Here is a 23,614-nt window from a genome sequence, read left to right as displayed (position 1 = left end):
CTCCAAGCGATGACAGATAATTTAGGCTGAAAATGTTCCTTCAACGTCTTCTTCAAGTCAGCGTATGTCACTGACTCCAGAAGTGCAGGGGCCACCAGATTTTCCGCGATGTCAAAAGCTTCTTGTCCACAGGCACACAGAAGAGTTGCTGCCTTCAGGCCGTCTTCTCTTATTTAATTTACTCTAAAGTAGTTCTCCACCCGTGCTACGTATGAATTCCATCTCTCTGGGTGGGAGACATCAAAATCAGTCAAGCGGCCAATCTTCGACATCGTAAACTTTACGACCTTTGCTAATTGCCTCCTCTGCAAGCTAACGTTTGGGAAAGGGTTCTTTTGCCGAGCTCACCTCCAGCGACGCTGTACTGGCAGGCTGAGTCGCGAATGCAGGATGCCCTCCTCCCGGTCGTCTGGACTTCCTTGGGGAGTCCTAATTCTTTTTCTTGCTTGCAGGGATCCCACCTTCATCACCAGTGTTGTGTTTTCGGTTCGTTGGCAATTGACGAAGACACGTGGTGAAAACAACAAGCTCTTTATTTCTCTCTCCTACAACCAAGCTAACTGCAAAAGGCACACATGCCTTTTATAGGGCAAGAAACTCGGACAGTGTGAACCAATAGGAATTGACCCTTTTTGCGCCTTGCGCATGCGCACAAGGCTGGTGCCACCCTGTCTAGTCCCGGGCAGCTTTTGGATTGCCCGGGACCATTTGCAACAATCCTGAGCCTGCTTTCAGCTCTTGCAGGCTCAGGACACAACAGGCATGTTAAATGGGCAGGTTAAATGGTTCACTTAGCTATCAAGCTACTCCAAATAACTTAAAATAGAAAGCCCTGCAGGCGTGGGCTCTTTCAGGACCATAGCTCTCTAGGTTGTTGTTTGACAAGTCCTGAACTTCTTTACACTATTAACAAGATTCAGGTTCCTCCAGAATCCCACCTGACAACCTTCTGTATAATCTCCTTGGTTAATTAACTGCAGGGCAAATGCATATTCTACCACCAAAGTTCATACACTTTTTACAGAATCAGAAATGCTATTCCATTCCAGGCTTTATATTTACATTAACGGAAAGGATGGTGTTTTTTTTATTAACAGATATGCTCATTTACTGTACTTCATGCTGTTGGTGGGGTGAGGAGAATAGTTTAACAAACTCGAGACATTCATTCCCAAACAAATTTCAGCAAATTAAGCAGGTGTTTCTACTTTAGCAGTATGAGTACGTAGTTAAGCAGTAGAAATGGTATACTTTGGATTTAACATTTCATATAAGTTGTCCACTTTCTCAGCCTAGCGTCAATAAAAGGCACTACAGTGTCTGGAAGTGTATTGGAAATAAAGGCCTGATATCATCCACATGCTAGATTTATAGGACTGTTTTTCCAAAATCTCAAGCCTTACCAAGTTGCAGGTAATTTCAGGAGTTCTTTTGTTTCTTTAGTGAGGAATGTCAGAGATTCAAATCTACATGATTCAGAAAATAGGAACAAATGAGTTAGGAGATCTTATTTCTGTTTGCAATATAGGATACTTGAGTTGAAAATAAATGCAGATAGTTCTCAACTTATAACCATTTCTTTAGTGACCATTCAAAGTTTAATAGCATATAAAAAAACTTACAACCAGTCCTCACTCTTAAAACCATTGCAGCATCCCCATGGTCATATTTTCAAAATTCAGGACATGCAACTGCATGTATTTATGATGGTTGCAGCACCTTAGAGTCATGTGATTGTCATTTGCAACCCCAGCTGGCATCCAACAAACAAAGTCAATAGATTCAAAGTTAAGTGAATCTGTTAAGTCAGATTCACTTAACAACCACACAATTCACTTAACTGCAGTGATTCATTTAACAATTGTGCCAAAAAGGTCATAAAAGTGAGAATGGCTCACTTATCAACTGCTTTGCTTAGCACTGGAAATTGTGTCCCAATTTTTGTTGTAAGTATAAGAATAGTTGCACTGGATTAGACACAGGGTTTATTTAATATGTCATTCTATTCCCAGTGTCTCAGTGAAAAGATCTCAAGCTAGATATGACAAAAAAAGTTGCTTTTATTGTTGGGAGAATTGTACTCTTGTCAGGTTGCTAAAGAAGGAGAGCATTAGAAAAGATTGAGGTGGTCTTTATGTTCTATTACTCTTCCATTTCAAATGTAGTTCAATATTGCCTCAGTAGATTTATCTGAAACATAGTTGCAGTGAAAATAATCTACTAATTCAATTGGACTTAAATTCAATTGGAATTAAAACGTCCATTTGTATCACACTGATTATGCAGTATGGTACCCACTTTTGTTAATATACCAGACATAGCTGGAAAAAAACCCCTCCAGAAAAAGACATTTCCAAGGACAAAGATTTATTTTATTGTCAAATTATTCCTTTTGTTCTGAGGTCAAGAATTAAAGCAAAAAGTCAGAGAGCTTTTTAAGCTGCTTTGAAGACATCCAATTGGGGGAACTGCCAATCACAGTAGAGCACTATTATCCAAGAAGCAGAGCCTGATGGCAATTAAGATTTCTTATTATAAAAAAAAATGAAAGAAAACTGGTTGTGGTTATTTTGGATCACCCCACTCTGGATAATAATAAATACTTTCTTAGAACTTAGGCTCCTATGATGTTGAGCTATGGTCAAATGTTAAAGCTCATTTTTGTTTCCACAGAAGTAACAGTTTTCTTCTTTGCTCTAGGTTGGGAGACTGAGAAAACTGGCCCAGCAGATAGCTAATTGCAAGCAGTGTATTGAACGCTCCACCTCTCTTATCTCACAGGCTGAGCAATCTTTGAAGGAGAATGATCATGCACGCTTTCTGCAGTCAGCTAAAAACATAACTGAAAGGTAATGCCATAAACAGGACTGAAGAGTCTTGAGAATTAGATAACCTGACTAACCATTTTCTTTGTAATATGACAATTAGATGTTTCAAGGAGAAATCAAATCTTTGTGATGCTCAAAAAACCAGACATTTAAAAAATATATATAAAGCAGGTATAAAACATCAACATATTCAACAACTGGTATACCAAGGCAAAATGTCAAAGGCAGATTAAGAAATATTATTCTAGAAAAATGTTAGAATACTTCCATATAATTGCGTAGTATGGTGGCTCAGCAGTTAAGATCCTGGGTTTGTCAGCTGGAAAGCCAGCAATCGGTTTAAGACACAGGCTCCACACAATGGGGTGAAGTCCTATCCTCACTCCAGCTCCTGCCAACCTAGCAGTTCGAAACTAAGCAAGTGTAAGTAGATAAATAGGTACCACTTCAGTGGGAAAGTAACAGCACTCCGTATCATCATGCTAACTGCAGAAATGTCTTCGGACAGTGCTGGCTCAATGGCCTCGAAACAGAGATGAACACCGCTTTCTATAGTCAGCAACAACTAGTGGAGTAAAATTCACAGGGACTCCTTTACCTTTATCTTTTCTTGCATATTTTCATACTATTCTGCTGGCCTTCCCATTGACTGGGCTTGTGGGAACCTGGCAGGGAGTGTCAGAAATCATGATCAGAGGGATGTTGCAACTGCTACAATTTTGTAAATAAAACTGACCTGAACATTGAAAATTTCAATTCCACAGGACTAATGGGCCCTGGATTCTCACTATTTTTTTTGCCTGCCTGTGATCTTTCTGTTTATCTGCTTAAATAACAAAATATTGACTCATTATTGAAGTTAGTTCAATAACTAACTAAAATGCAATCAGTTCTCATGAAATTCAGTCTTGAGATTTCAAAATCAGATGACAATTCTTTTACCTTGGAAAAGAGATTGTTCTGAGGCATATGAAGCTTTTTAACATAGCACATTTCATGAATGGCAAATTAGCAAAAGATAATGAAAATGTATAACACCTAAGTATATCAGTCACTTTTGGGAGAAATTACAGTAAAATAACATTGTTCATGGATTCCATTATAAAATCCCAAACTCAATTCCCAGCAGCTACAAACAAGCAGGCAGTACATCATGGTGTTAGGTAGCTTTCTACATTCTAGTTGACATGTTGCTGATCAGGGATATGAAAATTACATTAAATACATGTTACACAGCACTTCTTAACTTATTTTAAAAGTATTTGCCTTATGTATCCTCACCATGTAAAATAATTTTCAAAACTGAACTCAAGCTTGTTTTTTTATCTTGTAGGGTTGCCATGGCAACTGCATCTTCCCAGGTTTTAATTCCTGAAATTAATCTTAATGACACTTTTGATACATTTGCGCTGGATTTTACAAGAGAAAAGAAACTGCTGGAATGCCTTGATTATCTAACTGGTAAGAATTGAAATATATATAAGAACATGCATACCATTTTAACATAGAAAAGAATGCATGTAGTAACATTCATTGGATAAAAAGAGATTATTGTGATTCAGGGAAAATAGCATTTTAATTAATGATTTTATAATATTTTTACCATTTTTTGCAAATGTGTAGATGGGATATAACCACTCATTCCTTCCCAGTTCCCAGATTTGTATTTGTAATATCATTTTAACTATGTTCACATAGGTTCATACGACAAAGAGATGTTTAGATAATGTTCTGATTTAATAGGATTTATAAGGATCAATCAGTGATTGCAACATATTCTGCAGTCTGTTTTGACCTCATGAGAAAATAGTTCTGAAATCTGGGATCTCACTATTGAGCCAGCATTAACTAACCTCATTGCAGTCCAAAATAAGTTTGTATTTTATTACAAATTCAACCTGAAGGCATTCAATGTGAATATTCTCCTCAAACTGTTACCATGTCAGAATACTGTAGTTAGAAGTAATATCAGTCTTTGGGATGGGATCTGAAGAAGATACAGAAGCAGGATTTGGGAGGTATGCCAAAGCAGTGTGGTTCAATGACATATGAACAGCAAGAGCCATTCTGTATGGAAACTCCATACTATAAAGAACTGTATCTCTGAGTTAATGGATTATAGAAAGAATCTTCTTGCTAATATTCTTTCATAAGTTCATGCAATGATATGCAACATGTTTTTCTTGTTTTCATACTTTTGTGATAAATAGGCAAATGAATGTCTGAGAACTGTAACAAGTCATTTAAACCTTTTTCAGCTCCAAATCCACCAACAATTAGAGAAGAGCTTTGCACGGCTTCTTATGACACAATCACAGTTCACTGGACTTCAGATGATGAATTCAGTGTGGTCTCCTATGAGCTGCAATATACTATCTTCACTGGACAAGCTAATGTAGTTAGTAAGTACAAAGCATTTTGCATCCAGTTTAATTTTGACTTCCACTAAATCATTTTCCAACACATAAAAAAACAAGCAAAATAAAGATAGAGAAATGTACTTCACATTCTCATTTAGAATCTAAGGCCATAAAAATAAAGCATTGAATATGAGCAACAAAACATTCTATTATCTAAGAGATTTATGGTGAGCTTTCAGGATTTTCACAAAAAAATATTTAAATGGAAACACAGCTCAGAGGCTAAATGTATAATTGTCAACAATCCGACTAGTGGACCCAACAAAAGAATTCCTCAAGGCAATTGAGTCCCATAAGGTAAAGCTTTATTGGATACACCATCTTGGAACTGCAGAAGCAAAACCAGCTCTGAATTTTCCCACGTTAAAACTTGCTTATTTAAACAACTGATTCTCGTGTCCCCCACCCACCAGATGTTTACACTGTTCAATCATAATATTTATTTTTGTTATGGGAACAGTTCACTTCTCCATCGAGCACCTGAGTTAGTGACCTTGGCTTGGTGCAGGCTTTCACAGTCCCTGAATGGTTTCTTGGCATTCCATTCCCTCTCTTCACTTTCTATTCCTCCACCCTCTTTTCTATGGCAAGTTGATTAGTGATAGAAGCTAGCAGGCATCATAGCAATTCAATGTTGACATGCTGACGCCCTGAAAGAAAGGGTAGACCTGGGGAAAAATATTAAACACAAATTATCATCACTAATTCAAATTAACATTCAAATATTCTTTAGGACATTGAGGGTATTTGGCATGGAATTGTCTTATTAATCTGTCTGCACTAACATTATGGGCAGCTACCCATTCATCATCAGCCTTTCTGCTGTACTAAATATTGTAATCTTCCCTTAAAAAATCTTGATTTTTCTTGATCAGTATTTTCTTGATCTCATAGTGCTTCTCAACCCCCACCATAATGGAGGAGGAGGTTTCCTTTCAATTGGTTTTAGGCTAGAGGCTTAAAGTGGTTTTAACAGACTACAATGGAACACCAGGTGGACCTGTTTGAAGACTTTTGGTAACCATAACTCGACTGTAACTGTGTTTATAATCTGAATGATTAGGATAAGATATTTGGTAGATACAGTAGGTACACCTTATCCTCAATACTAAATCTCTTCTGGGGAGCTCTCCTCCAATCAGCCTGCTTCTTGTAAGACTCCCTGGCCTTATTCAGTGCTTTCTGTACATTCCCCCCAAGTGATTTTTAGGTTTTCCATCCATTCAGCTAGCGACGCTGAGGAGGGAGGTTCCCTTGGAAGCTCTTGCATTAGTAAAAACTCTATTCCTATAGCTATTTTAAATGGGTTGAACCCAGTGCTACTATGTACTGAGTTATTATATGCCACTTCTACAAAATGCAGGAGCTCCGCCCAATTGGTTTACTGATAATTTATGTAGCAATGTAAATATTGCTCTATTAATGAGTTGGTCCTTTCAGCTACCCCATTTGTACTCAGATGAAAACCGGAGCTAAGCCCCTGGGAGGAGCCTATTGGCCTTATGAATTCCCGCCGAAATTTTGCGGTGAACTGCACCTCCTGGTCAGAGATTATGCATCTTGGGACTCCGTGCAGCCAATACAAATGTTGCATGAACAATATGGCCAAGCTTTGGGCTGATGGAATCTTCGGCCACACCACAAAGTGCACTTGCTTTGAAAGCAAGTTGATCACAGTCCAAATCTCTGTAATCCTGGAACTTTCAGGTAACTCCACAATAAAGTCCATGGTGATTTCTTCCCATGGACTGTTAGAGTTGGCCACCGGCTGTAATAATCCAGGAGGCAATTATTTCATGGATGCACACACTGGGCATTCTTCTAACATAGCTCTCTATGTCCTTATTCATCTTAGGCCACCAGAACTGCCTTTTGGCCAAATGGAGGGTTTTAATGAACGCAGAATGACCTGCAGGTTTCACATCGTGACTCTGTTGCAGGATCTGAGTTCTTAGATTAGATAGAACTAACAACTTCTTCCCTTTCCACTCATCCTCACCCAGGGCTTCCTTTAATTTATGGGTTAATGCATTATCGGCCAGTTGAGGAATGGCCGACAATCCTAGCCTTGTGGAGCCTTGTGCTACTAGTCGCTGGGCGGAGATGATCGAGTTAACTATTTCTTCCCAGGTATTTTTGTACTGGGGCAAACAGAAGAGAGAATCTGCAAGGAAGTTTTTTTCCCCTGGCAAGTACCAAAGAGGTAAAGTTGAACTGATTGAAGTACTGAGCCCATCGGACCTGCTTAGGGGATAGTTTCCTGCGGGTCTTCAGGCCTCTAAATTCTTGTGGTCCATCCACACTTGAAAGGGGATCTTGCTGCCCTCTAAAAACTGTCTCCAGGTCAGCAATGCCCATGAGACCGCATAAGCCTCCTTTTCCCATATCGCCCAATGCCTTTCAGTGTTGGTCAGCTTCTGGGAGGTGTAGGCACAGAGTTAGAGCTCCCCCCTTTCATTCTTCTGAAATAGGACAGCCTCCACTGCTACATCACTAGGGTCTGTGTTACATTGGGTTTGGGTGCCTGAGGGTCGGTTCTGCCACAAAGAGCCATTTTTGAAAGCCACTTGACATTCCATAGTGCAACTGAGCAACTGACTCATATTGGGTTTCAGCCCTTCCCCTCCCATTTTCACTAGTTCGGTGATGGATGAACTGTCAGTTGTTGACAAAACACAGGAAGCTCTGCAGTTGCTTCCCATTCTAATATTGCTTTCACTTTTCCAGGATCCTTTTCCACTCCCTCGCTAGACACACGATATCCTAATTAAGTAATCCAGACTAGTCTTATGGAATTCACACTTGGATAGTTTAGCCTAAAGCTTAGTTTTCAATAGTTTCCTCAGTACTTCTCTCACTAGCTTCATGGGATCTTCCATTGTCTCAGAGTAGATAATGTCATCCAAGATGACTTCCGGTCCTGCGCAGTAGCGCAGAAGTTGAGGGGTTCGGGGCTCTGTGCCCTTCGGCTGATTTTCTTCCTGTTAGGGAACCCTAACTGGGCCAGAACCTGCCCCGAAGAGGTGGCAAAGAAGGAAGTAAGTCCTGGGGACCATGGAGAGACAGTGGTCAACCTGATCGGTCCAGGAGAAGCCTTCCAGAGACCAACAGGAGAAAGGCTAGCCTAACTTCAGAGTCTAGCCCAAGCTACAAGCAACCGAAGTCAAAAGCACTACTTTAAGCTGATTGTAGACAGCACATTTGAATCTGGGTAAGAACATCGATTTTCTCTATCCTACTTATCAACTTTCCTGAAAGGAAAAAAAAATCCCAAGAACCAAAAAACCTTCGAAAGTGAATAAGTTTGAAATTGCTGAATAGTTGAGATTCTCATTTTAGGCAATTGTTTATTTTGAAAATTGGAAAAATAAACCGGTGCTGACATCTAGTGGTGGATGAAGTCTATGACAGCTTTGACTTTCATACAGGATTTGTCAAAATCTGGAAAAAACTAATTTCTATTTGTGACATTCAAAGCTTTAACAATAGAGAACAGCTGTGACAAAAAAGAAATCAACCTGGGCTGCAGACAAAGAGAGACTTATAATCTTTAGGGAACAAAAAAAACTTTTTTGAACTTTCTGGATTACAAGTATCTACTTAACTGCGACTCCAAAGCTATTTGCAGAGAAAAAAAACTTGGATTCTTGGCCATCATGAAAAATCAGAGACTTATAGAAAGAACTTATCAAGAAAAAATAAATACCTTTCAAGAGGAGACATATGATATGTTGCAACTAATTCAAACAACAATGATTTCAAACCACAAAGAAATCCAAAATAACTTTGAAAATATAAACCAATTCATCTCCAGCTTAACTTTACAACAACAAAAATCCCACAAAACAACAATCGAGAAGGAACCGATAAAACAGATAACTGAATACAAATTTGAGGATCGAGACTTAAAGGTAGAACTTAACAAAACAAAGAAGTATGATTTAATCCAATTGGAAAATATTTTACAAGAAATACTGGATTTGGAAAAGACAACTTATACTTTAACACCACAAAACAAATTTGAGAATAAGAAAAAAGATTGGATACAATGGACTGCAGAGATGTCAGGAAAACCACTAGAACTGAAGAGACAAAAAATGATAAGAGAAACAGAGAGAAAAAGAAAGAAAAAGATATTCAACAAACATGAACGGGCAAATGCCTCTTACAAAGATATTGTATTTGACTTACCTTTTATATCTACAGTAACACAAGAATATGGAAAGATTCTTTGATTCAGCAGAACATATTGATTAAGAAAAATGCTGGACAAAAGAAAAGGCTAAAGTAAAAATTAAGAAAATAGACGATGGGACCTATCAGAGAGAATATTTAAAAAAGAAACACCTCTTTGAATATGGTTAAAGAAATAGAAAAATTTTGGATAAGGATTTTATTTTAAGAGGGAAGAGCCCCTTAAGTAACATAGTACTCTCTTTTTCTTCTTTCTTCTTATTTTATTTCTTGATATGAGGAATATAAAAGAGTTGGAATGGCTTATATAAAGGAAATGTTTTAGATATTTAAATGTGATTGACTTTAAGAAAATTACAATGGATTAAAAATGTTTTGAATAAGAGTTAAAAGACTAGAGGACTAGATTTATTAAATGGAATATTTAAAGATTAAATATATTTTTAATTATGGTAAAAAAGAACAGAATTTTTTTGGAAATATGGATTTTAAGTAGCATACTATCCTTTTATTTTTCTTTATTCTTATTCCTCTTTTTTCTTTTTTTAGCCTTATTTATTCCTTAAGAAAGGTAAAAGTATTGGGATGGCTTACATGAGAAAAATAGACTTAAATATTTAAATGAAATTAACTTTGAGAAAATTTTAACCAGTAAGAATGTTTTGAACATTGTGGGAAAAACAAATGTAAACAAGAACTGTAAACAGGATCTATGATGAGGCAACCAGAATGACTAGATAGAAAACAAATATTATATTGATGTGATTATTATTTGTAGAAATATTAGAAAATTTTTATTCTTAATTGTTATTTACCAAAACAACAAGAATTGTATTAACTTAAGGTTGGTAAAAGAGAACATTGTGGGGAAAAGAGGAAATCAAGTAAAGTTATTATGCGGATTATAGATTATAGAAACCAACTGTTAGTGAATGTTTTTTAAATGTAAACCCAGACAACACACTGTTTACCAAATATTAAGGTGACTATGTTAAAATATCAATAAAACATATTTTTTTTAAAAAAGAATGTCATCCAAGTACACCAGCATCCCCTTGTACAGGTGCTCATGCAGCACTTTGTTAAGCAGTTGCATGAACACAACAGGCACTCCCTGTAATCCAAAGGGATCACCCGGAATTGGTAGCATCCTAAGGGCAATTAAAAGTTGTCTTCCATTTATCCCTTTCCTGATCCTCACTTGGTAGTACGCTTTTCTCAAGTCCAGCTTAGTGAACATCTTCCCTTTGGACAGGTATCCCAGCATGTATCTCATAAGGGGGAGGGGGTACATGTTTCCCACACAAACACTGTTAATCCCTCAGAAATCAATGCACAATCTCAGAGAACTGTCTTTTTTTCCTTGATGAGTACTGATGCTGCCACCCTGGATGAATGGATGAAACCCCCAGCCAAATTCTTATCCACAAAGTTGCAGAGTTCTTTCATCTCTCTTGGGGTCATGGAGTACATCTTTCATTTGGGAAGCTTTGCCCTAGGCAGCAATTCAATTGCACAATCTGCGGGGTGGTGGGGGAGTATATTTGATTCCTGCTCACTAAATACTTCTGCCAAATCTTGGTATTCTTTTGGGATGCTCGGCTCTGCTTGCCTGCTTTCCACTAGTGCTTTGTCTCCACTCCCCTTTTCCCAACTGACAGCGCTTATTTAACTTTTGGCTGTTTCTCCGCCCACTGCGCTCCCTCAGTTTTCCATCTCAGGCATCATTTGTTGCTCCCCCAGTTAATTGACAGATTCCATTTCTTCAGCCATGATAACCCCAGTATCATGCCTCTGCCATCTTTGGGGCTATAATAAACTGAATAGTCACTTCATGGCTCCCTACTTTCAGGCTCAATGGTTCCATTAGGCAGGTTGCAGACACACATACCTATGAGCGAGCCATCCACTTGCTCAAATTTAATGGGCTGCCTTAGTCTCTTAAGTGTCAGTTCCAACATTTCCACTGTCTGTAGACTGACTTAAGTGTTAGAGTTTTACAGCTTTCCAGCGCAACATAAGCCAAAAAAATAAGCACACATTCAAAATGAGCAGGGGGCATAGTTTAGAAAAATATATATAAACATGATACATACAGTTTCATTCAGTTCTTGGCAACGTGGTAGAGAACAACAACAACAACTCAGGAGATCAGGAGAACATAGAGAAGACTAAGACACGCCCAGACCTAGGCTGGATCACATGCCTAACACAGCCAATACTGTGTCTTAATAAAAAACAGTTCTCATTGGCTGGTTTGTTGCTATGGCTATTCAAGTTCATAAAATTTCTTATACAGTGACAATAAGCAATGGGTGCACCTGAGTCTAACATAGTTGTTCTGTCCCAGCCTATGGCCGTCCTTGTTAAATGTACAAGGACAAAGCCTCTTTTGAGAAAATAGGCTGGAGACTCAAAAGAAGACAACCTCTTTTAATATTGGTAACAAACCTGCCAAATGGTCCAAAAACAAAAGCAACAAAACACAATCCAAATGGAGGAAATTGTCCACATGCAAAACAGAATTAGTCACTGGCAATACCAACAGAACATGATCCCATGAAGTACTTTGCAACGGTTGCCTTCAGCAACCAGCACCACCCACACATTCCTCTTTTGTAATTCATTCCTCGGCGTGGCTTCTCAATGCCTTCTCTGGAGTCGTCCCATTGCCTCTCTCTGGTTTACTCTCCTAGCTTGTCTTCGTTTGCGGGCGTCTCTCTTTTTCGCCAGCTGTGCATCCTCCGAGTCCGACCCAGCCTCCCCACCCAGCTGCATCTCATCCTGAGCATGAGTGGAAGGGTCAGGCTCCTCACTGGAATGTAAGTCTTGGAGCTCATCAGAGCCTTCCCCCGACTCCGATGGCTCCGCAGGCCCCCCCTCCTCCTCAGATTCTCCGTACTCAGCTGTCGGGATCACAGGCTGGCACAAAATCATGACACTATCCCGCACCGCAGGGCCCTTCCCCCGGGTCTGCCGATCCGGATGCGGTCAGGATGGGAATTATTCATGAAATGCGGTCACCAAGGCAGGAGCATGAATGGTGGTCGCATCCTCCCAGGTGAACTCCTCAGGTCCGTAGCCTTTCCATTCAATCAGGTACTGAAAGCGACCTTTCACCCAACAGTAGTCCCGAATGCTGGCGACCTCGTACTCGGGAGCACTGTCTCCATCACGTTCCGGTGGGGGAGGTTCAGCTTGGCCGAGTGGACATGCCGGTTGCTCAGGGACTAACAGAGACTGGTGAAAGACCGGATGTACCCGTAGGGAATGTGGCAGACTTAAGCGATAGACGACCAGATTGATGACAGCCTCAATTGGGAACGGTCCTAAATATCAGTGGTCTAACTTTTTGGCTGGCCGGGTTGACGGTAGGCTCCTGGTGGACAGCCATACCCGATCTCCCACTGTTAGTGGAGGCATATCCCGCCTCGACCAATCAGCAAACCTTTTGTAGTCAGCCTTGGCCTTCTCTAACTGTTGCCGCACCAATCAGTGGATCGCCTGTAACTCTGCTATGTAGTCGTTCGCTGCTGATACCAGTGAGTCTAGGGGGGAAAGAGGGAAAAACCGGGGGTGATATCCCACATTGCCCTTGAACGTTGTCATCTGCGTGGAGTTGTGCTGCGAATTGTTGAACGCAAACTCAGCTACCGCCAGATAGTCTGCCCAATTGTTCTGCTGCTGATTGACGTAGCAGCGCAGATATTGCTCGAGGATCCCGATGACCTTCTTGGTCCCTACGTCAGTTTGGAGATGATGTGCGGATGAGAGACAGATCTTGATGTCCAACACCTGCATCAACCCCTGCTAGAAACTGGCTGTAAATTGGGCCCCTCTATTGGACACGACCATATCAGGAAGGCCGTGCAGCCGGAACACCTGCTGGATGAACATACGACAGGTGGCGCGGGTGGACGGCAAGCCACGGCATGGGATGAAATGCACCATCTTGGTCAGCATGTCCACCACCACGAACACCGTTGTGAATCCAGAAGACGGTAGTAAGTCCATCAGAAGTCCATGGACACAGCCTCCCAGGGTCTTTTGGGTGTCTGCAAGGGCTGCAGTATCTGGGTGGGGCCCCCATGGCTGACTTGGCCTGCCTACACGAGGTACAGGACGTGACGTAGGCCTGGATGTCGTGTCTGACTCGGGGCCACCAGAAGGTACGGGAGACCAAGTTCAGGATCTTGAACAGGCCAAAATGCCTCTAGCTGTACGAGGAGACTCGTCTCCTCATCAGCTAGTTTCCCTCCACCGGTAGACCCTTATGTGGGTCAAAAGTCACCCTGGAGGGTGCGATTACCGTCGAGGAGGCTGTGCTCAGCTGCGGAGGAGCGGCGGCTCCCCCAGCTGGCAGAGCAAACTCTGAGGGCCTACAGAGAAGAAGATCGGCCAGTAAAATGGCCGATCACCCAGCTGCACCAACCGCAAGTCAAAAGAACAACTAAGACTCCCTTTTCTCTCGCTATCCTGATCTTTCCTGTAAAGAGCTCTGACTATTTCTTTTTGCTAAGAAAGCGATTGCTGCCTATATCGGAAAAAGAGCTTAAAAGAAAAAAAAAACTTGTCTTTTTTGGTTGTTTTTTCTACCATTGGACTTTCTTTGTGGGTATATTTAGGGGAAAAGAAGAAAAAAGGGACATTGCTAATTTGTTCCTATCAACTTTATAATGTTGGGGATACCTCTCTTGTTAAATTTTAAAAAATAAGAGTGAAAACTTTTTTTTTCTTTAACTTTATCAACTTGGAAAAAAGATTTTACCGTTCACTGAGGACATCTGGTGGCCAAAAGGGACATTACAACTCTATCTTTGTGATTGGAAGAGGGATTGGACTTCATATAACAGTAAAAAAGAAAAGATAACCTGACATTTGGGTGGTGAAGCTGGCTATTAGACCTTTGGAGGCGGATATTTGTGGACTTTTGTTAAATATAGTCTCTAATAAAGGAACAGGCTAGTCTACCACCAAAATGGAAGAAAATATTCCATATCTTGACTATGATCTAATTTTGGAAAAAAAAAATTTGAAATGACAGAAGACTGGAAATCTAGGAGACAATCTAAAGATGCCACCTTGGCACTTCCAACTGACCCTCCAATAATGAATCAAGCCATGGAACAAGGAACACCAGAGGAAGAACAGAGCAATACTGAACAGGCTTTCACACATCAAGACACACAATCTAAAGAGACAGAGACATTATGCTTACAACCCAATGGTGAATCTACGCTGGGAGAAAAGGTGGTAACCACTGAGCCAACTAATTCTACACAACGTTACCTACAACGGAAGGACAATTTGGATGATCAAGAACTACGGTAACTGTAACTGATTCAGTTCAACTACTGAAATCTACAAAGATTGACACTCAGATACAACTTTCTGGAACCCACAACAAAGCGGATAACTTATTTACAATTATAATATGGAATAAAAGTCAATATAACACTCAGATGATATTGCCAGGAAGCGAAGAAAATTTTGCTCAGTTTGAATTGATTAGAAACTTTTGTAACCAAAGTTTGAGGTTTGATAATCGAAAAGTTTTAATATGGGAATCAACTTGGCCTAGAAAGAAAGCTAGAGTCAGGTTTAAATGTGATATAAAACGTTACTTGATGGATTAAAAAGGCTTTAGAGATTTTGTCTGATTTAACAATGAAAGAAGGATAAGAATTGACTGTTATTATAGTTGATAATTATTAGGGAGCAAACTTGTTTAGGAGTTAAAAAGATTTTATAGATGTAGAGTGATGAAATGATAGAACACGTTTTTAAAAATAGATATGTCTTTTTTTGGAACTACACTATTATTTTAAATATGATAATTATTTTGAAATAGAGAGAATTTCTGTTTGATTTAATAATGAATGAAGGCTGGGAATTTCTTGACATTATACTTGATAAGTATTTGAAGGTGTAAAGAGCTTTCAAACGTCGGGTAGCAGTCTGTGTCTTAATGGGGTCCTTGTACATCATCCACATGTAATCACAAAACCCCACAAAGTTGTCCAACAATGGACTAGGTTGGGCTAGCAGGGGTGTGCCCCAACAAGCTGCAGTACCAGAGAGGAGTCTTATCATGAACCCCACTTTATCCTGGTCTGTGGGGAAATCAACCACTTTCACACTGATAAACAGATGGCATTGTCCCAGGAAAACAGGAAACCTGTCCGGATTGCCATCAAATTTGTCCGGCACGGCAACTTGGCATTTTCTCCTGGGTGATGGAGCAGCAGGGACGTGTGCTTGGAGCTGAGCCACTTGGACTGCCAACAAAGCCAGTTGCTGGGAGAGCTGGGCATTCTCAGCATGTAGCTGCTCCATAATAGTAGGGGGTTAGGTTGAAGGCAAACTGTTCTGACCCAGCCTATGGCCGTCCTTGTTAAATGCACAAGGACAAAATCCCTTTTGAGAAAATAGGCTGGAGACTCAGAAGAAAACAACCCCTTTTAATATTGGTAACAAACCTGCCAAAAACAAAAGCAACAAAACACAATCCAAATGGAGGAAATTGTCCACACGAAACACAATGCAAAACAGAAAATTAGTCACCGGCAATACCAACAGAACATAATCTCATGAAGTACTTTGCAACGGTTGCCTTCAGCAACCAGCACCACCCACACATTCCCCTTTTGTGATTCAGTCCTCAAGGCGTGGCTTCTCAGTGCCTTCTCCAGAGTCGCCCCATTGCCTCTCTCTGGTTTACTCTCCTAGCTTGTCTTTGTTTGCGGGTGTCTCTCATTTCCACCAGCTGTGCATCCTCCGAGTCTGACCCAGCCTCCCCACCCAGCTGCATCTCATCCTGAACACGAGCAGAAGGGCCAGGCTCCTCACTGGAATGTAAGTCTTGGAGCTCAACAGAGCCTTCCCCCGACTCCGATGGCTCCGCAGGCCACTCCTTCTTCTCCTCAGATTCTTCGGACTCAGCTGTCGGGATCACAGGCTGGCACGGAATCACAACAATAGTGGTAAATACTGCCCTTGCTCCTAATTGGAGCACTAAAACCTCTACTTGGACAGTCAATGTGGTGATGGCTCTACTTACCATTGGGTCATTTTCCCTTTCACTATTACTCTGGTAGAAAACTGGACTAGGCTTGCCAGCGGTCGGAGTTCTCTCCCCTTCGCTGGACTGGGGAGAGACCTCCACGACCTATTGTGCCACCCACATCTTCCCCTTCATCTTCTTCTGTGTTTTCTTTAGCTTTGGATGGCTCAAGGTTTTTGGTATAGATACAGGCTGGGGGGCTAGGCAGTTAGCAGCCTGACGCAAGCTCCTGTGGGGAGGCATGGATCCTCTCTAGTGGCTAAAGGAGGGCCCTCTCCTCTGCACGTTGGTAGGCACTTCTCTTGGCTTGGTGTGGGTGGCTCTCCTGCCAATTCTCCAACAAGTGTGGTTCCACTGTGGTGACCAGCTGATACCACCCTTGGAGGTCATCTGGGATTCCCCGGAGTAGGCAGTTCTGATACAGTTCTCTGTTTAGCCTGTCTTGGAAGTGATAGACCAGCAAGCATTCCGGCTACCTTCTTAGTCTCCCACCCAGGCTCCAGAACTCCCAAATGTACTCAACCACTGATTGACTTCCCTGCCTTATTGATCAGATTCTGGACTCTGCTCAGCAGGCCTGTGTGGGGTCTCCGAATCTGGCTTGGAGCCCCTCTAGGAACCAACATCTTGATTCCCTAGATACCATCCCTTCCACCTTTGCATTCCATTCCACAATCTTGTCAAGCTATGAGCAAGGGAGAAAATGTAGGTAGACAAGGCAAATCAGTCTTGGTGGCACCCTTACGGGGGCAGCCTGAGCTGAGGCCTCTGCTCTACTGGAACTGGTGGGGCTTGCCCAGCAGACACTGAAGGGGGGCAACTGCCCCCCCCGGGGCCCTGCCGCTCCCATCAGTTGGGGCGGAGAAGGGGACAAGGTGGCCGATGCCTGGCCTGTTCCACCCCGGTGGGTGATTTCACGGGTGCCGCTCCCTGCATCTCCATCCCACCAAACTTTTCCCGCAACTGTTCTATCAAAGGGCTGTAGGCCTTGGTTTCCACTCTGCCGGTTCTTCCCATTTAGCAGCCCTCCTGACCTTCCACTTGCTTCCCTGGGTTACAGCAATTCCCTGCAGGATCAGGGGAAATTCCATCTCGGCAGCCTTCCCCACACTGCTCATCCATTGGACCCAGTGTAAAGGGATCCTGCCATGATTCTCTGCTGTTCTCTGCTGTCAGCTTGGATCACGTCACCACCACCTGCATTCCAGAGTCCACTTGAGCCATTGCCAGCACTTCCCAGGGAGGAACCACTACAGGCTTCGCTGCGGCATCAACCTTCTTGGTTCCTGACATTGCTACACTACAGCTCTCTCAGAGGTATCTGAATAGGCTGCATTCATAACGTGAAGAGAGCTGGTTTAATGTCAACAATCCGACTAGCAGACCCAACAAAATAATTCTTCAAGGCAATTGAATCCCATAAGGTAAAACTTTATTGGATACACCATCTTGGAACTGAAGAAGCAAAAACATCTGACTTTTCCCGTGCAAAAGCTTGCTTAGTTAAACAACATATTCTCATGGCTCTCACCCACCAGGTGTTCACATTGTCCAATCGTAATATTTATTTTTGTTATGGGAACAGTTCACTTCTTCATTGAGCACCTGCGGTAGTGACCTTGGCATGGTGCATGCTCTCATGGTCCGTAAACGGCTTCTTGGCATTCCATTCCCTCCCTTCTCTTTCTACCCCTCCCCCCTTTTCTATGGCAAGTTGATTAGCAATAGAAGGTAGCAGGCATCATAGCAATTCAATCTTGACAATAATACTTTAGCAAGAGAAAACTATAATTAAACAGCCTTTAATGGCATAATTGATATCCAAATTTATTATAAGAGATATTTTGCAAGGGACATGCATAAAAGGGTTGATTACAACTGGTGTTATGCTAATTCAATTTTAAAAAAGAGAGAAATTGTCCTATTTCCCCTAATTTCACTACAGGGAATAAAAAATCGAATCCCAAACTTCTGAAGGCCCACAACTTTTCTCTATAGGTAAGAAATTGGTATATCACATTACAATTCATAGAAAAATGAAAAAGAGGCAACAAAAGCAATACAACTGAGTTGTCAAGAAGCTAGGTATGATTTTCGTTACATTTGTGAAGCAATTGTGTCTGCAAAGAGAATGTTTCATAGCTACTTATTCACTTTTACTTTGCAAACATAATCAGAATAGAGCTGGAAGGGACCTTGGAGGTCTTCTAGTCCAGCCCCCTGCTCAAGGAGTCCCTATATCATTTCAGAAAAGTGACTGTCCAGTCTCTTCTTAAAAACCTCGAGTGATGAAGCACCCACAACGTCTGAAGGCAAGCTGTTCCACTCGTTAGTTGTCCTTCATGTCCTTGTCCAGACCAGGCCACCACAAGTAACTGCTTGCAAGTGCTTTCATTCTTATGATGCCTGGATGTCCCTCATGCAGGGATTCTAACACTCTGGCTTGCAATTTGGGTGGAATGATTACTCTGCTTCCCCATAGCACACAACCTTTGTGGGCTGACAACTCATCTTTTCTGCATGCATAGTGCTGAAACTCTGGACCTGGTTTGTTTTCTGGCCACCCCCTCATCACCCAGTTGAGAATGCGACTGAGTGTCCTGTGAGTGGCAGTTTCAGCGGCCACATCTCCCGCGTGTAGGGGTGTCTCTGGAAGATCCTCGATTGCCAGGATGCGAGCTGCTGGGGCTGGATCTGGATCTGTGTGTGGCAGAGGCAGTCAGCTGAGTGCGTCAGCATGGCCCATTTCCTTGCCGGGCTTATGGACTAGCCTGTATGAATAGGCAGCCATAAAGATTGACCAATGCAGCATCCTTGGTGACAGGATCTGAGGAGTTTGCTTGTCAGCCGTAAAAAGGCCAAGCAGCGGCTTGTGATCTGTAAAAACTGTAAAGGGTCGCCCATATAAGAAATCATGGAACTTTTTAATTCCAGCAACTATAGCGAGAACTTCTTTGTCAATTTGAGCATAGTTCCTCTCAGCTGGTGATAATGTCCTAGAGTAGTAAGCAATAGGGACTTCACGACCATCTGGCATTTGATGGCTTAACACCGCCCCAATGCCATACGGCAAGGCATCACAAGCTAAGGTCACTGGCAGTTCCTCGTTAAAGTGAGCTAAAACGGAGCTCGAAGATAGCAGTGATTTGACTGCTCTGAATGCCTTGTCATGGTTGTTTCTCCACACCCAAGGTGCTTTTTTGTTTAGCAGACGGTGGAGTGGCTCTGCCAATGCTGCTTTATGTGGCAAAAATGAGTGGTAAAAGTTTAATAGTCCTAAGAATTCCTGCAACTCTCCCTTGGATTTAGTCTGGGGGCTTGTTGAATGGCTTTGAGCTTAGCATCAGATGGATGGATCCCAGCAGCATCTATCCGGAATCCCAGAAACTCAGTAGAGTCCATGCCAATTTGACATTTGTCCTTTTTTAACTTTAGTCCCGCCTCACGGAACCTTTGAAGCATTGCCCTGAGACGTTCAGCTAGGACTGTCACTGATTCTCCTGCAATCAGGACATCATCGAAATAGGAGCAGACGCCAGGTATATTTTTCAGTGTCCGTTCCATAATGCTTTGGAACAAACCGGGGACTACACTTACCCCAAACTGGCGTAAGTGGCGTACTCGGAATACCCCTCTGTGGTGACGATTGTCTGCGTTTCTGCAGTGTCATCATCAACTGGCAGCTGTTGGTATGCTTGTGCAAGGTCTAGTTTGGCAAACAGGTGACCTCCTTGGAGCAAGGCGAGAATGTGGCTTACCACTGGAACTGGGTAAGCGTGTTGCTGAAGTACCTTGTTGATTGTGCACTTGTAGTCCACACAGATGCGGACGTCCCCATTAGGTTTCACTGGGGTCACTATGAGAGTCTCCCACATGCTACTGTCCATGGGTTGGAGCACTCCCTGTTGCACTAGTTTGTCCAGCTCCGCATCAATCTTCGGCTTTAAAGTGAAGGGCACTCTGTGCGGTTTAATTCTAATTGGAGTGACTTTTGGGTCAAGATTTAGGGAGATGGGCACCCTTCTGTATTGTCCTAAGTCAGAACTGAACACATCAGCATACTCTTGGCATACTGTTGCCAGGTCAGCTGCTTGTGTGCGATGGATGCCTGTTACATGGATGCCCAGGGCTTCGAACCAGTCCAATCTGATGAGACTGGTCTATTCAACGACTACCACGCTAAGGGGACCCACAAACTCTTTGAATTTGACCCTTACAGTGGTTTCACCTCTAACAGACACACAGCAATTTTGAAAATCAGTCAGAATGAGGCTTGACGGTTTGATTTGAACTTGCCTCTTGCTTTGTCTACAAATATACTCAAAGGTTTTGTATGAAATAATTGATAGAGCTGACCTGGTGTCTAGCTCTATAGAACAGGAGACCCTTTGAAGTTTGACTTGAAGTCTCAACTTCTCTTTGAGGGGCGTTGGGCTCCCATCCACTGAATACTTCTCCTCCCTGAATAGTATCCAACCCTGTTCTGTCCCGGGGCCCATTTACCTTTCTGAGGTACGTCTGCAGGGTTAGAGTCTTTCTGCCGACCTCTACAGACCCTGGCGATGTGGCCTTGCTTCCCGCAGGCACGGCACATGGCTGTGTGAAACCTGCACTCAGTTCTTTTATGTTGTCCTCCACAGCTAACACAGTTTAGAGGGAAGATTGCTTGTTCTGTTGCGGGATGCCGTCTAATTGGCTCTTTCTCCAGTCAATCGAACTCATTGACTTCTTCTGGTTCACTCAGTCTCTCAGTGGTCTCCTGATGTATTGCTGCGGGGCTGAGATGTGTTTTCTGAGTCCGGAGAGCCTTCACTGCTCCGCCCGCAGCCTCATCTGCCATGACTTTCTTCAGAGCATCTTGGAAGGTCAGATTCTCCTTTGCAAATAGGTGCTGTTGTAACTCTCTGTTCAACAGTCCACATATGAGTCTGTCTCTTATATGATCTTCCAAGTCAGGGAACTCACAGTTGTGTGAAGCTTGACGAAGTGCTGCCACAAACTCAGCTACTGATTCACCTGACTTCTGCTCCCGTTGTTCGAATGCGTGACACCAAGCGATTATGGACAGCTATGGCTCAAAGTACTCTTTTAGCCTCCTCTTTAAGTCTGTGTAGGTTACTTATTCGATGCTTGCTGGCGCTACCAGATTCTCAGCAATGTTGAATGTAGCCTGTCCACATGTGCAGAGTAGAGTAGCCGCTTTCAAGCCATCTTCTCTAACCTGGTTGTCCTGCAGATAATTATCCACCCTGGAGATGTAAGAACTCCACTGTTCTGGGTGGGAGATATCGAATTCATTCAGCCTGCCCAGCTTGGCCATAGTAGTATTTAGCGAGGTCTTGGACACTGCCTCTCTTGCTGCGATAGGAGATGAACTGCCTAGATCCGTAGTGGCGAACCTATGGCACGCGTGCCACAGTTGGCATGCAGAGCCCTCTCTGTGGGCACACACGCCATTGCCCCAGTCCTAGGCCTTCAGCTGGGTTTTATAAAACCTTTTCACTTTAGGCCTCTTCCACCTTGTGCAAAAAAAAAAAAAAAGGTTCAAGCAATCAATCAATTTCAACTTCTCGCAGGAAAAAAAATCTCGCAAAGTTGGAATTGATTGATTGAACTTTTTAGTTCCACCCGGTCTGCTGTTACCACTGCAGCCATGTCCACCCAATGGGCCACACCCACCCAATGGGCCATGCCTACCCGGCACCCGACAATACATAAGTGTTTTGGGTTGCAGTTTGGACACTCAGTCTCTAAAAGGTTCGCCATCACTGGCCTAGATCCTGGGGACAGATCCCTCAGGATGCTGTGCCTCCAGTGTGGCTTACTGGCAGGCAGGGTAGGGATGTGGTCCCACCAGGGCTCTGGAGCCTGGTCTAATACCCTGTGACTTCAACTCTAATAGGCATCATTCCTTTGCTTCAGCAAGATCCCACCTTCATCGCCGCTATTGTATAGTGAGGTTTTTTTGGAGGCATTGACAAGACCAGTTTAATGCAATGCTATTTATTGCAATAGAAAACAGTACTGGCTTAACCGACAGAATGACGGCTATTTATACTTGCCGCCTCTAGGCGGCGACCAGTCAATTCAAACGGTGTGTTCCCACGTAAACTTAAACTTAACTTTCCCTCCAAAACGGCTGGAGACACGTTTAAACCAAAATACATCAACTCTTGATATCAATACATAACAATAAGTATAATAAATGAATGCACTGGGACTGTTGTCTTTTTATTTTATTTGCGATACTTTTTGTAGGTTGCTTTACTCACTTGGTTGTTGGGTTTTTTACATTTATTTGTATATGATAAGATAATAATAATAATAATAATAATAATAATAATAATAATAATAATAATAATAATATAAAAATAATAAAAATAATAAAAATAATAAAAATAAAGTTGGAAGGGACCTTGGAGGTCATCTAGTCCAACCCCCTGATCAGGCAGGAAACCCTATACCAGTGGTTCTCAACCTTTTTAATGCCGCGACCCCAACCGGTCGTAAGTCGAGGACTAAACCGGTCATAAGTCGAGGACTAAACCGGTCGCAAGTTAAGGACTAAACCGGTCGTAAGTCGAGGACTACCTAACCAGTCATAAGTCGAGGACTTTCCCTGCCCGGGAGCGCCACGCATGTGTGGTTCCGCCCCCTGCGCCGGCCGAGGCATAGCTGGCAAGCGGCAGAGACGGAGCAGGCCGACCACCAGCTGGCCCAGCCCAAGGGAGGTAAGGCACCCGCCGGAAAAGGGGAAAAAATGGCGGACAAAAAAATGGCGGACAAAAAAAATGGCGGACAGCCTTGCTTGGCGACCCCCATGAAATGGTCGATCGACCCCAAATGGGGTCCCGACCCACAGGTTGAGAACCACTGCCCTATACCATTTCAGACAAATGGCTGTCTAGTTTCTTCTTAAAAACTTCCAGTGTTGGAGCATTCACCGCTTCTGGAGGCAGGTTGTTCCACTGGTTAATTGTTCTAACTGTCAGGAAGTTTCTCCTTAGTTCTAGGTTGCTTCTCTCCTTGATTAGTTTCCATCCGTTGCTTCTTGTCCTGCCTTCAGGTGCTTTGGAGAATAGCTTGACTCCCTCTTCTTTGTGGCAACC

The 23,614-nt window shown here is 42.6% G+C and overlaps 1 protein-coding gene across 1 annotated transcript in view; it reads left to right on the top strand.

The window, feature by feature from the left end:
* MID1 (midline 1) overlaps nucleotides 1-23,614 on the top strand; it is a 253,963-nt gene that overhangs the window by 201,135 nt on the left and 29,214 nt on the right. Inside the window, exons 5-7 of the mRNA XM_015817159.1 lie at nucleotides 2,701-2,849; nucleotides 4,162-4,289; nucleotides 5,087-5,230. Coding sequence (XP_015672645.1) covers nucleotides 2,701-2,849; nucleotides 4,162-4,289; nucleotides 5,087-5,230 — 421 coding nt within the window. The remainder of the gene's footprint in view (nucleotides 1-2,700; nucleotides 2,850-4,161; nucleotides 4,290-5,086; nucleotides 5,231-23,614) is intronic.

The sequence above is a fragment of the Protobothrops mucrosquamatus genome, unplaced genomic scaffold (genome assembly GCF_001527695.2).
Source record: "Protobothrops mucrosquamatus isolate PMUCROS unplaced genomic scaffold, P.Mucros_1.0 scaffold_125, whole genome shotgun sequence".
Taxonomy (NCBI): domain Eukaryota; kingdom Metazoa; phylum Chordata; class Lepidosauria; order Squamata; family Viperidae; genus Protobothrops; species Protobothrops mucrosquamatus.
The sequence above is the reverse complement of the archived record's forward strand: the minus strand, read 5'-3'. Positions and strand labels throughout refer to the sequence as shown.